Source organism: Rhinichthys klamathensis, unplaced genomic scaffold, assembly GCF_029890125.1.
Source record: "Rhinichthys klamathensis goyatoka isolate OS25496 unplaced genomic scaffold, OSU_Roscu_1.1 h1tg000079l_1, whole genome shotgun sequence".
Classification (NCBI taxonomy): domain Eukaryota; kingdom Metazoa; phylum Chordata; class Actinopteri; order Cypriniformes; family Leuciscidae; genus Rhinichthys; species Rhinichthys klamathensis.
In genome coordinates, this window is record NW_026606621.1 from 4219112 (window position 1) to 4233192 (window position 14081).

Sequence of the window (14081 nt, forward strand, 5' to 3'; positions counted from 1 at the left end):
GAAGACTAAAAACCATGCATGCCAACTAATGCAGTCCTTAAGAGTTATTCTTTCAGCTCATTTCAGAGCCTTAAAATAGTGGCAGGAGCCAGAAAAAAATAAAACTAATATCAGGATTTCAACAATCAAGACATTTCAGAAATCAATATTTCTCACTTGTCACATGTAGTGTGTAGTGTAGAGTCTGATGACTCTACACTGAAAGAGAAACTACATTCATCTTTGCTATATCCTTCATGTGAGGTCACTCTTTACTAGGCTAGACATTTACTAGGCCGTTATGTGTATTTGTGTGTATTTCTTTACAACTGCTCCATCTGTTGGAAGAGTACAGTTATTACAGTGACAAATTTTAATCAGAATCAATAAATAAAATAAATAAAAAACAGGCTTTGGTTAACCAACAAACTGCTTTAAATTAACAACAAAATATATTTTGGCAATGCATCTTTTTTTTAAAACAAAAGACTAAAAATGGAAATTAAAAGTTTCACCTAAAACAGTCTCACAGCTTTAAGGTTACTAAAACACTCAGTAGTACGTCCACTTGCATGAATTCTTACACACATGCCCTACTGTGATAGCTTGGCCCACAAAGGTGTTTGGTGGTAGAGAAGACATTTAGCTTGAACAGAAGCTGCAGTGTATCCCACCTGTGAGGTCAGTAATACTGCCTGAAGTTACCAGGCGTTTGAGGAAAACAGTCTCGGTCTGTACATTGTGCATGGCTTCCTTTAACATGGATGTCATGGGTTTGTCGTCATAGTAATGAAGAGGAACCTCTTTCTGGCTCAGATTATAGCCAAAGCCTGCTAAACTCACCTCATCACATAAGTAGGTTGCCAGGTTGAGAGCAGAGACTCCTAAAGTAGGGACATTCTAGAGAGGGAACAGGAAAATTAAATATATATGATATACATTACCAGGCAAAAGTTTTAGATCGGTAAGATTTTTTATGTTTTAAAAAGAAGTCTCTTCTGCTCACCAAGGCTGCATTTATTTGATAAAAAACTCAGTAATATTGTGAAATATTATTACAATTTTAAACAGCTGTTTTCTATGTGAATATATAGTATAGTGTAATTTATTCCTTTAACCAAAGCTGGATTTTTCAGCATCATTCCTCCAGTCTTCAGTGTCACATGATTCTTCAGAAATCATTCTAATATCATCAAGAAACATTTCTCTTTATTATCAATGTTGAAAACAGTTATTTACATTTTTTTTTCAGGATTCTTTGATGAATAGAAAGTTCAAAAGAACAGCATTTATCTGAAATAGAAAGCTTTTGTAACATTAAACACTACCGTTCAAAAGTTTGGGGTCAGTAATATCTATATATTTTTTAATTTTTTGTGCGAAATAAATAAAATAAATCAATACTTTTATTCATCAAGGATGAATTCAATTGATCAACAGTTACAGTAAAGACATTTATAATGTTACAAAAGATTCTATTTCAAATAAATGCGGTTCTTTTGAACTTTATTTATCAAAGAATCCTGATTTTTTTTCAAAATTGATAATAATAATAATGAATGTTTTTTGAACATCAAATCCACATAGTAGAATGATTTCTGATTTCTAATCAAATAAATGCAGCCTTGGTGAGCAGAAAAGACTTTTGAAAACATTAAAAATCTTACCGATCCAAAACTTTTGACTGGTAGAGTATATCCATTTTTTTTCTCCTATAAAACAAATGAAAAGGAACTCACCTGGTCCCAGCCCCAGAGCCGTTCTCTAGGATCGGGATAGTGAAGTAGATCCGAGGACGTCACCCTAATAATCTCCGGATTCAGGAGACGGAACTGGGAGGCCTTGATTGGAACACTCCCTGGCACATTCTGCCAGAAAAACAGCCAGTCCCACAGCGACTGAAAAATTCAAACTTGATGTTCAGACTGTATTGAGCAAGACTTAAAATGGCAATCATCTAAACAAGTACTCACAATGGATGTCTTGGTGATCATCGCACGAAGCCAGTGGAAGTCCACAGATTTATAGATCACAGCCACATATTTGAGATCTGAATCCATATCTTCCCAAACCTTAGGGCAGCTTTCAGGGTAACTCATCCTGATGGAGGTGCGGTTCCCAACATCTGCACTGAAATCTTGGACAGGACCACTGTTCAGTCTGCATAGAAACAAAGTTCCTCTGCTCTTTTAAATATTTACAACTAAACATTTGGCAAGTGTAAAACTCCTAAATGGGTTAGAAGACAGGAATTGAAAAAACTATGAGAAATACAAGTAATAAAAAAAAATGCACATGAAGCCGCTTGCAGTGGCTACTAGGAGTGGGAATAACCAAAGGCACAACGATACGATATTATCATGATTCTATACAATGCAAACAATATATTATAACAATATTATTGCGATTTTACAAATTTTTCCATATGCTGAATATTACAATAAAATATATCGTGATTTATTAACTTTTAAAACTGGAAATGTCTGCATAAGTTTTTATCTAATAAGATAAAGTTCTCAGACTGTTCATTTCACATCTTCACATCCATCTCTTTAGTCCCTTTTAGTCGTATTTCAGACATATTTTTTATAATAATTACAGATGTCAAATAAGAATATTTGGTCAGTGTATTTGTTTTAACCAGTTTAACAAAGCTTAATAACACTATAATGAACAAGTCAAAGATCTCACTATACACCTTTTCAGTTATGAAATGTAATTGTGTATTTTAAGTTATGTTATTTAGGAAGATACATACATTTTCCAATAACAAGATACTTAAAAGCATACAACTTGGACGCTAGATGGTGCTATGGGCTTATTTTCGTTATGAAACAGCTCCTAGGCCTACACAATAACACAAGCCACTTTTATTTTAAAGGTGCAATAGTGATTCTCTACAGAAAGATTTTTGTTATGCTGGTTGAAAGTCTCCTCATATCCTGATAGCAATCCCTATGTTAAGTGGTCTAAATGTATTTTTATAAATATATATCGTCTATGGAAAGCGTAGGAGCATAAAATGTTCGTTCAATCATCGCATTCGGTCCAAATGAAATGTGTTCCCTATCGCGTTGACATACGCTGTGCAGACAGACCAAGAATGGCAGGCAAACAGTTGTTTACGTTGGTTATTGTAGTACTGTTACTCACTGTACTGTAAAGTTTTCTCACTGGTGAATGACACATGATATAATCCTATAACGTTGTCTCTGCTCATCTCGCTTCTGGTCTGTTCGCGTTCATGTATTTGAGGAGGTGTGGCTTTGGACAGTGAAACGGCATTTTTCCATCTTAAAAATATATCTAAATTATGTCATATGGTCTCAATGACAAATACGGAACAATTTGTTCATGCGTTCATGACATCAAGCCTAGATTATTGTAATGCTATTATGGGGGGTTGCCCTGCACGCTTAATAAACAAACTACAACTGGTCCAAAACGCAGCAGCTAGAGTTCTTACTAGAACCAGGAAGTATGACCATATTAGCCCGGTTCTGTCAACACAAGACATCGTATAAATTTTAAAATATTGCTGATTACTTACAAAGCACTAAATGGTTTAGCTCCCCAGTACTTGAGCGAACTTTTAAAGCATTAAAGTCCTTCACGTCTATTGCAATCTCAAAATTCCGGCCAGTTGGTAATACCTAGAAGATCAAAATCGACTGCTGGCGGTAGATCATTTTCCTATTTAGCACCAAAATTTTGGAACAGTCTTTCTAACATTGTCCGGGAAGCAGACACACTCTGTCAGTTCAAATCTAGACTAAAAACACATCTCTTCGACCTAGCATACACATAAGACTTCTATAATTCAATGTTAGGCTGCATAGATCAGCCGGAACCAGGAACACTTCCCATAAATCCTGATGTACTCATTACATCATACGAAGAATGGCGTCTATGCTAATATTAGTCTCTCTGTCTATCCCAAGGTTGACCGCAGTCTGCTGGATCCAGGCCGTATCCAGATCTGATGCAGGACTTGCGCCTGGACACGACGACAACGCAGTCCTGAAGTGTCAACTAGTCTCTCCCCTGTGAAGACCTCCTTCCTTCCCTTTACCTCTGTACAGATAAAATGTTGTCAAAATAGTTCCGGTTCACATTGCTACTCGGAAGGGATAAATAATTCTGCGAATAAGCGGAATATAATTTAAAAAACTTATTTTAAAAATAAATATTTTTTTTAATTGTCGACTGTAGACGCTTGGGTGTCGACTGGAGACACCCCAGGTAAACTTAAGTCAGGTGGGTAGGGGAAAAATCTACCACATTCCCCACAGACCTTATTTCAAGCATTCAACCAAAACCCATTAAAAAACCCTTTGGCTGTGTCCGAAATCGCCCCTTATATATATATCCTTGAACAAGGCACTTTTTGAAGGGACAGCCAATTGTAGTGGTGTCCAATAGGAGGATCTTTGTTGACATCTTTGTACGCATGCGCGAGTGGTTGTGTGGCAACAAAACAAACAGTATGGCGGGCTGTAAAGACGCGAAGAGCACTTTCAAGAGAGTTAGCGGGCGAAATCCACAATATATAAGCACTTTAACATCTGAAGACCGGAGGAGGTTTGGAGAGAAGCTCAAAATTTGTATTGGTGACAAAATCGAAGTTATTCAAAGCCCATATGAGATCTGGGATGACAAAAAACGTTGGTCCGACTCGCCTGTGTCTTGGCCACCAATCTGCTGGGGAGACATTTATTCTTATTTAATAGAAACCCCTGGACCCTTCACTCATGAAAGATTAAAGGCTTTCAAAAGTCTGGAGGCCAATGATTATTTTGTTTCTCGAAAAGTTGGGCCGATCTTTTCTGCCAAACAGAAAGCAGTGATCGTGCTAAAAGCAGAGGTTAGACCTGGCCAAGCAGAGTCACAGCGTGATTCGCATCTCCCGTGGGTGATCGCCAAAGAGAACGACGAAATAATCACTGCGACTTTTTTTTTTTTTTTTTTTTTTTTTTTTATCTTTTCAATCTTCTATAAATACATAGTCACTAAGACTTACCATGAACAAAATGAGCCTCACAAACTCGATCAGAAGCTGCAGGAATCCAGGCTTTCTTCGGAGCGTCCAGGTTCAATCGCCTAGTTGCACAATGCACGCAACCATTTCTTTCGTTTTTCACGATCCTTTTCGAAGGGAATTTGAAAAAACTTTTTATCAGGCCCCCAACGAGCCGTACAATCGACCACACAGCAAGAGTGAACCATCCTCTTCTCTACATCCTCCTCCAAACGTGCAAAACAATCAAATTACAGGTATCTAGCGGTGTTTCCTGCCACACGATTCCCATGATGCAACGCGACAAACATAAACAATGACGTCACAAAAGATCCGCCTATACCATAGTGGACGTTAGAATGCACTCATTCAATCTCACAATGCACTGCAATAACGATTGTACAACTGGGCTGTGTTTGAAATTGCTCCCTATACCCTCAATCACTATTCCCTACTTTACTCCACTAATATAGTTCACTTCACTTGACACGGTTACACTTTATTTTAAGGTGTCATTGTTATAGTGTAATTATATATTTAAGTATAACCCTAACCGGCTCAATCCAGACGGTTGTCGTGCTGGTCCTGTAGTTGCAGCGTCGCGTGTGCTGACGCCAGTGGTGTAGTCTAGTTTTTTGTAGTGAGTATACTGTGATATTACCCCCCCCCCCCCCCCCCGTGTGAAAACTTGTGTGATATTCCTTTAAAATTATGTTTTAATAGATTTGATTATTATTATTATTTTAAAAATTAGGCTATATCTTACTATGCAATTTCTTAATAATTCCTTCGAGCTACTTTCTATCTCTCTACAAACTTTTATTATGGTGGGTTGTAAATTAAAGACATTTGAGCTTCTGTGTGTTTTAATAAACTATTATTATTATTATTATTAGGCCTACTTGAAGTATACTCTACTGTGCAATAGTAATATATTTCTGTTATATTTTCTTCGTTATACAAAACTTCTATTTTGACAGGTTGTCATGAAGACTTTAAAGTTTGTGAGTGTATATGATACGAATGAATGACGATTGTTTTATCAAATGAAATGGTAAAATTCTTGTGAAGTGACTCTCATAAAAGGTCTGCGATGAAGTTCAAAATTCAAATGTGTGCATGTCCTCCTCATAGACGCTGAAAACACCATGAGTGTCACGCGCGCTTCAGTGTGTAGCTAGTAGAGCACACTTTGAGCGCTCATTCACAGAAAAACGCAGAACATGCAGAGTTTATTTCTATAGCAGTCTTTTTGAGCTTTACACACTAGTACACTAGTTTACACACTAGTACATATCGAGATTTGATTCGTTGTACATCCCTACTTTTGATTTATTCTTTCAAAAATGGCCAAATTGCGTGACGTTCCGCTTTACAGTAAGTTAGGCTAAGTTACATTTGTGACTGGATTCCGCGATTCGATCCGCTGCGCAAACACAGACGGCGGGGTGAATTTATGAATGAAAGTTCTGTCACAAAACGATGTTGTTACGAATACTCGCGCTTTTTTAAGTGGGTATACGGAGATCCTTGGCCTTTCCTAGTGGGTATACGGAAATCCTTGAAATTTTCTAGTGGGTATACGGCGTATACCTGCGTATCACGTAGACTACACCACTGGCTGACGCGCCAAGTACACTGCAGCCGTTAACGCCAGACAGAAGGGGAGTCACACCACCGTATGGAAAGAAGCGTAAATGGATGGAGAAGCATAGTTTACTGTAAAGCTACGTCTTAGTTCTTATCTTGGCGAAAGCCGAGTACAAATCAGCATGAAGTTTTAACATCTACTCTCGTGTAATGGAAATCATTGAGTAATATTAAGTAACTACATGTACTTACTATGAATAAATGAATGAGGCATTTATATAGCACTTTTCATATGTACAACTGTACACCCAAAGCGCTTTACAATCATATCAGGGAATCTCTCCTCCACCACCAGTGTGTAGCATCCACTTGGATGAAGCGACGGCAGCCACAGTACAACAGTGCCAGTGCGCTCACAACACACGTGGAGAGAGGAGAGAGAGTACTATAGGGTCAGGGTAGGATTAGGATTAGGCTGAGGGTTAATTGCATGTAATTATGCATAATTTACTGTTATTACTATGGTAAGTGCATGTTACATATGTAACAAGGACACTGTAAAATAAAGTGTTACCGATAAAGCAATAAATGTACATATCACTTCTCTGCTGTTTTTTAAAACTTTCGTATGCACAAAATTCTATTTTTTTATTTGCTAGTTATATAACTTCATTTATATATATATATATATATATATATATATATATATATATACACACTCACCGGCCACTTTATTAGGTACCCCATGCTAGTAACGGGTTGGACCCCCTTTTGCCTTCAGAACTGCCTCAATTCTTCGTGGCATAGATTCAACAAGGTGCTGGAAGCATTCCTCAGGGAGTTTGGTCCATATTGACATGATGGCATCACACAGTTGCCGCAGATTTGTCGGCTGCACATCCATGATGCGAATCTCCCGTTCCACCACATCCCAAAGATGCTCTATTGGGTTGAGATCTGGTGACTGTGGAGGCCATTTTAGTACAGTGAACTCATTGTCATGTTCAAGAAACCAATTTGAAATGATTAGAGCTTTGTGACATGGTGGAAGTAGCCATCAGAGGATGGGTACATGGTGGCCATAAAGGGATGGACATGGTCAGAAACAATGCTCAGGTAGGCCGTGGCATTTAAACGATGCCCAATTGGCACTAAGGGGCCTAAAGTGTGCCAGGAAAACATCCCCCACACCATTACACCACCACCACCAGCCTGCACAGTGGTAACAAGGCATGATGGTTCCATGTTCTCATTCTGTTTACGCCAAATTCTGACTCTAACATCTGAATGTCTCAACAGAAATCGAGACTCATCAGACCAGGCAACATTTTTCCAGTCTTCAACTGTTCAATTTTGGTGAGCTCTTGCAAATTGTAGCCTCTTTTTCCTATTTGTAGTGGAGATGAGTGGTACCCGGTGGAGTCTTCTGCTGTTGTAGCCCATCCGCCTCAAGGTTGTGCGTGTTGTGGCTTCACAAATGCTTTGCTGCATACCTCGGTTGTAACGAGTGGTTATTTCAGTCACTGTTGCCCTTCTATCAGCTCGAACCAGTCTGGCCATTCTCCTCTGACCTCTGGCATCAACAAGGCATTTCCGCCCACAGAACTGCCGCTCACTGGATGTTTTTTCTTTTTCGGACCATTCTCTGTAAACCCTAGAGATGGTTGTGCGTGAAAATCCCAGTAGATTAGCAGTTTCTGAAATACTCAGACCAGCCCTTCTGGCACCAACAATCATGCCACGTTCAAAGTCACTCAAATCAACTTTCTTCCCCATACTGATGCTCCGTTTGAACTGCAGGAGATTGTCTTGACCATGTCTACATGCCTAAATGCACTGAGTTGCCGCCATGTGATTGGCTGCTTAGAAATTAAGTGTTAACGAGCAGTTGGACAGGTGTACCTAATAAAGTGGCCGGTGAGTATATATATATATATATATATATATATATATATATATATATTAGCATTATTATTATAACATTATCAAAAGTTTAACTATATCGTCCAGCCCTAGAGGTCCTTTAGCTAAAATCACACAAATTAATAGGAGCAGGCTCTCACCTGATGATGATATCGAACTGATTAAGAAGAGGTCCAAGTCCTAATCCTTTCAGTATCCCTCCATTTCCAATCACTACACATCGATGACAATCTCGCACTCCATGTCTCGATTCAGAAGAGGCTGGTAGGAGGTTCAAGATTTCCTGAAGCTTGTTCTTCATATTCATGAAACCAAACGGTGGGGGATACTGGAATATTTGTTCATTTAAATGAGTGTTCTTGTCCAAAAAGGGCTCTACCACTGGTGTGGAGCTGTAATGTTCAGCTTTCATTCTCTGTCGGGCAAAAGAAGGTCTGCATTCTTTGGCCAGTATCTCTCTGACATAGGAATGGATGCGCTGTAAGTGAAAAACAGTCCTTAAAGGAATAGTTCACTTACAAAATGAAAATTATGTCATCATTTACTAACCACCACTCAAGTTGTTTCTAACCTGTATGAATTTCTTTCCTCTGCTGAACACAAAAGAAGATATTTTGAAGAATGTCGGAAACCAAACAGTTGATGTACCCCATTGATTTCCATAGTATTTTTTTTCCTACTATGGATGTCAATGGGGCCCATCAACTGCTCGGTTACCGACATTCTTCAAAATATCTTCTTTTGTAGCTAATGTAAATGGCCTTACGTTGAAATGGACATTTAGTGCCATGTTTCTACAGTAGCCCTAAACGGAGAAACTGGCCGGGGGTTAAAAACAGAGCACGTTTCGTCACTATGTTGTTCTTCATGCAAAGAAGCTAGCTAAAGTTAGTGGATAAAACACTAACACAATGATGAACAAGTTACAATAAAATTTGCAATAACATATCGTTTTACTTAAATTAAGAAATTATATTTATTTAATTATTATCTTTGTAAAGAAACCTCATTGCTTTACTGGCTACTCTCTGCGGTCTCCACAGTAACTTCTGTTGGTTGCAATTCGCAACCTCACCACTAGATGCCGCAAAAATTTACACACACTGCACCTTTAAGGCATTTTAGGTATTATAAACATTAAAACACAAGCAGTATGAATTTCTGTAAAGCTGCTTCAAAACAATGTATAATTGTGAAAAGTGCTAAACAAATAAAGTTGAATCGACTGTTTCCTCAGTCGATTAACAGTGAAGGAATTTTTTGTTCCGGTCCTGGGAATTTTAAAGTGTATTCCACTTCAACAAATAGACAAGGAAAGTTTATATGGTAAAAACCCTTCAAATTTCTATTTGTTTGTGTGTTTGACGGTTGGTTAGAGGGCGAGAAGTGAGTGCTTCACTGTTTCAGTTCGCTGATTCAGAGTTGCCGCGATCATTCCCTGTGTGCTCCGGCACTGGTGACGATCCCGTTCCTAAAGAGCAACACGGGTGTGAGTGCGTCTTTCTCAAGATGCCATTCCATCCGTGCGTTTCTGGGTGTGGTAAGGCTCTGTCCCCCTCTGACGGTCACGAGAGCTGTATCGCGTGTTTGGGCTTACAGCACGCTGAGGCAGCTCTCGTGGATGAGGCATGTTCCCATTACGGGAATATGACCATCTTGGTGTTGAGCGTACGTGCAGTCCCCGCCTCTGGGCCCCGCCTTAGTCTTTCTTCAGGGCTACCTTCCCAGAAGAGGGCTGGGGTGCCGTCCGAGCTGGGTGATCTGAGGATTATAGTGAGGGGTAATCTGCCCGGCAAAGCCCCGTTGATCCCTCACTCTTTCACACCGCAACCGGTGGAGCTCCCCGTTGAACGTGCTGGTCCCTCTGTAGTGGACCAACCAGCCGTTTCAGAGAACAGTATGTCTATCGCAGCATCGGGAGGGGAGCTGAGCTCTAGAAATGACGACTCGGCTGTGCTGCCTCCCTCTGGGAGACCAGCGTTGCCCGAGCCAGATCCAGAGATGACAGCTATGATGAAAAAGGCCGCCGAGGCGGTAGGGCTCACGTGGAACCCTCCACCATGTCCCAAGCGGTCTTGGTTGGATGATTGGTTTCTCGGGGCGGGCCGGGCTGGTTCTCAGCCCGCCGCCCCGGTGCCTTTCTTTCCTGAATTGCATGAGGAGCTTACGAGGGCATGGACGGCACCTTTCTCTGCCAGAAAACACCTAAGTAGCTCCTCCCCCTCACTTCCCTTGATGGGGGAGCGGTGAAGGGTTACGAGGCTATCCCTCCAGTGGAGCGGTCTGTCGCGATGCAACTGTGTCCGACGGCCGCTGCCTCATGGAGAGGTGATTCTCGTCACCCCTCTAAGGCCTGTAAGTTCTCGTCCGTTCTCATGGGCAAGGCTTACAAAGCTTGTGGGCAAGCCACTTCCTCTCTGCATGCCATGGCATTGCTTCAGGTCCCCCAGGCACTCATGAACATGCACGAGAGTAGTCCGAGTAGACAAAGGGTCCCACTGAAAGAACTTTCAGAGGCTCCTGGGGCATATGGTAGACTATGGTAGACTTCCTCCACATGAAGACCGCTTCAGCACTGGCTTCATGGTCGAGTCCCGAGGTGACCGTGGCAGAGCGGGACGCCCTGTGTGACAACAGATCACCCCAGCCTGACGCCAAATCCTCAGCCTGTGATCAGACCTTCCGTTTCTCCAGGCCAACCGCTCCTAGAACTAAGTCCACTAACACTGACTGAGGTGCCATGTACAAAGGGCATGCTTTAACGGTGGCCGGGGCGACCTCCGACTACATTTGCATTCATTACCTCAAGTTGTTGCAGTTCACCTCGTTTAGAGCCACGTTGCGCTAAGCTTCCCTCGCATGTTACAACTCGTCAGACACCTCCTCTTTGGAGTCAGAAGCTTCTGAGGTCGCTTCATTCCACTATTTCTTCTGGCCTGCTCAATCACGGCTCCAGTCGTGAAACGACTTTAAGGCACGAAAAGGGAAACAGGAAGTGTGTTATAACTTCAGCTGTATGTTCGTTGAAGGAGACTGATCACATGGATGTGACTATGGTGTGTAAAAATCATAGTACCACCAACTGCAAGCAGAAAGTGAGTCACTTATTTTTACCCGATTTGTTTCTAACTTTGTCAGACTAATGTCAAGACATGACAGATGTAGACCAACGTAAGGATTCTTAATATCTTAAATACTGTTGACATGGCAGCGGCATCAAAGTTCAATAATCTTTTTGGATGCTTTTGAGACTCTTAGGATGCTAAGAATCGAATTTAATTGCATAAAACTCAACACACACATCAGAGTTGTCTGCCAATAGACATGGGAAAAACCTTAGAAATGGGCGTGTAGGAGGGGCTCTATAGTGCCACCTTTTGACTAAAGTGGGGAGATTAGTTTTACCTACAGTCACCAAACTCGCTACATATTGTTCTCATCGAGCCGGACAACATTCTGATTTACAGTCATTAGCTCCGACCAACAGGAAGTCAGATATTTTAGTTTGAATGTGCATTTTCTTAATAAACAGGCTCTGCATTTTTTAACTCCTCCTCCTAGGGGATTCATACAATGCACACCAAACTTTCTAAACATGATGACAAGACATTGACATCAAGTATCTTCTGAAAATTTGGACTAAACCACTCAATTCATATGGATTAGTTTTACAATCTCTTTATGAACTTTTTGAAAAATCAAAGTGGTAGTTGTGTAGCGGTCAATGAAGGGACAGAAATCTTTAAGATTTCATCAAAAACATTTTCATTTGTGCTCTGAAGATGAACGAAAGTCTTACGGGTTTGGAGCGACATGAGGGTAAGTAATTAATGACAATTTTAATTTTTGGGTGAACTAACCCTTTTAAGAGCATTTCTGAGAAGTTTGATACAGACGGGCCTTAATAAACTTTTCTGCGGCAGCAGCCAAATCTGGCACCACAAATGCAATCCAGACTACTCCATTTATATTTGTGAATCAATATCACAAAATTCTCCAAAGAACAAAATTACAAATACAATACAAATTTATGCATTTAGATTTGTCATTTTGAATTGAAAAGTTTTTGATTTGATTAAGCCCATCAAAGCTAAATTAATTTGGGTGGACCACAGAAATGGTGTAGATACTTCCTGAATCTGATGTAAAATGAAAAAAAGATATACCTCTTGGTAGATGGGGTCTACTGGCACTTCAACAGGCTTTGGGTCCGTGTGAAAGAGAGGCAGTTTTATAATTCCCAGCGAAATCAATGCCAAGCTCAGAAGAAGAATAAGCAGCCTTTTGCTAATGTAAAAAGGGTCAGATACTTAAAATTAGTAAAATTACATTTTTACATTAATGTTAAACATGTTTTAATTGTTTACAGATAAGGAAGAAATTTTAATATGATCATGTCTACTGTTTACCTTGGTTGAAAAAGCCACGGTTTAACAGCTCTCATGGTGGCATCTGACCACCAAGTCCTCTTCTTACTTTTACTGCCTAAAACAAGAAGCCCTCGCTTCCACATGTGACAGATGACACCTAAAAGCAGAACAAAAAAACAAACTGATCACTTTAAATAGCACAAATAAAGCAGTGCTGACGCATTTCATTCAATGCTGTCTATATCCCATAATGTCTCAAGCTTCAGATCCACTTGCATTTCACACCTTCCTCAATCTGCTTTACCAGCAGTACACTCTCACATAATTCTCTCATTCTGCATGGAAACAATGCACATTCAATTGACATACTGTATTTAAAGTTAGAAGTTAAGGTTAAGTAAATTATCACAAACATTCTCACAATTCAGTATTTTTGTTCCTACTATGGAAGTGTAGTGAACTTATTTTTTCTAAAGTGTAGGAGACTCAGAAGCGAAGACCAGGAGACTCGGTGTATCTTTTCTAAGCAGGATTCACTTTATTGCTGTTGCATCGCTGTAGTCTGTTTCGTTCAAAAATCTTAGCCAAGTCTAACTAAGGGCAAAATACTTTGTGTTCATAGATCTCATCAGCATAACAGGGTGATTCAAATGTAAATATTCTAATCCAATCAGCAGGACTATTCAATGACTGGGACAGTGGCTCCGAGAGCCATTAGAACAAAGGGTGAGAGTTTCAGTAATCTGACTCATTTAACTTACAATAGAGAGCTCTGGACAGACAGGAAAAGGCAGGTTTGTGACATTTACCTTAGTTACAAAATTCACACTAATAAACTTCCTCAGTTTATATACTATAAATCTAAATTAAACATTTTAATAAATATGTAATCCTACAGAAGTCAATGGGGTACATCAACTATCTGGTTACCAACATTCTTCAAAATATCTTCTTTTTGTGTTCAGCAGAAAAAAGAAACTCATACAGGTTTGAAACAACTTGAGGTTGAGTAAATGATGACAGAATTTTCATTTTGAAGTGAACTAATCATTTTGTTATATATAATCACAATATAAATATTTTTTTGTATCTTTAGGTTCGGTCTTAAAATTGATAGAGTGAACGCTAAACGAATCAGGACTACGTATCATTTTCTTTTTTGGTCCAGACCAAAACAACCAAGAGAACCGAACTACAAGTGT

At 39.8% G+C, this 14081-nt stretch overlaps 1 protein-coding gene across 1 annotated transcript; it reads right to left on the minus strand.

Moving 5' to 3' along the window:
* Positions 1-359: 359 nt before the first annotated feature.
* st3gal5 (ST3 beta-galactoside alpha-2,3-sialyltransferase 5) lies at positions 360-13046 on the minus strand. Its single transcript, XM_056251247.1, has 6 exons — positions 12919-13046; positions 12676-12796; positions 8650-8987; positions 1953-2139; positions 1719-1877; positions 360-879 (listed from the first exon to the last, which is right to left on the minus strand). The coding sequence occupies exons 1-6, from the start codon at positions 13020-13022 to the stop codon at positions 622-624; spliced, it is 1167 nt and encodes a 388-aa protein (XP_056107222.1). The 5' UTR covers positions 13023-13046; the 3' UTR covers positions 360-621.
* Between the last annotated feature and the right edge of the window lie 1035 nt (positions 13047-14081).

What these genes read in the sequence shown, in the direction of transcription:
- st3gal5 (XM_056251247.1), bottom strand. Translation starts at nt 13,022, where the DNA reads ATGTGGAAGCGAGGGCTTCTTGTTTTAGGCAGTAAAAGTAAGAAGAGG. An exon ending in TGATCACCAAGACATCCATT is followed by an intron (nt 1,878 to 1,952) that starts GTGAGTACTTGT and finishes TGAATTTTTCAG; the next exon opens with TCGCTGTGGGACTGGCTGTT. An exon ending in GGCTCTGGGGCTGGGACCAG is followed by an intron (nt 880 to 1,718) that starts GTGAGTTCCTTT and finishes TTCCCTCTCTAG; the next exon opens with AATGTCCCTACTTTAGGAGT.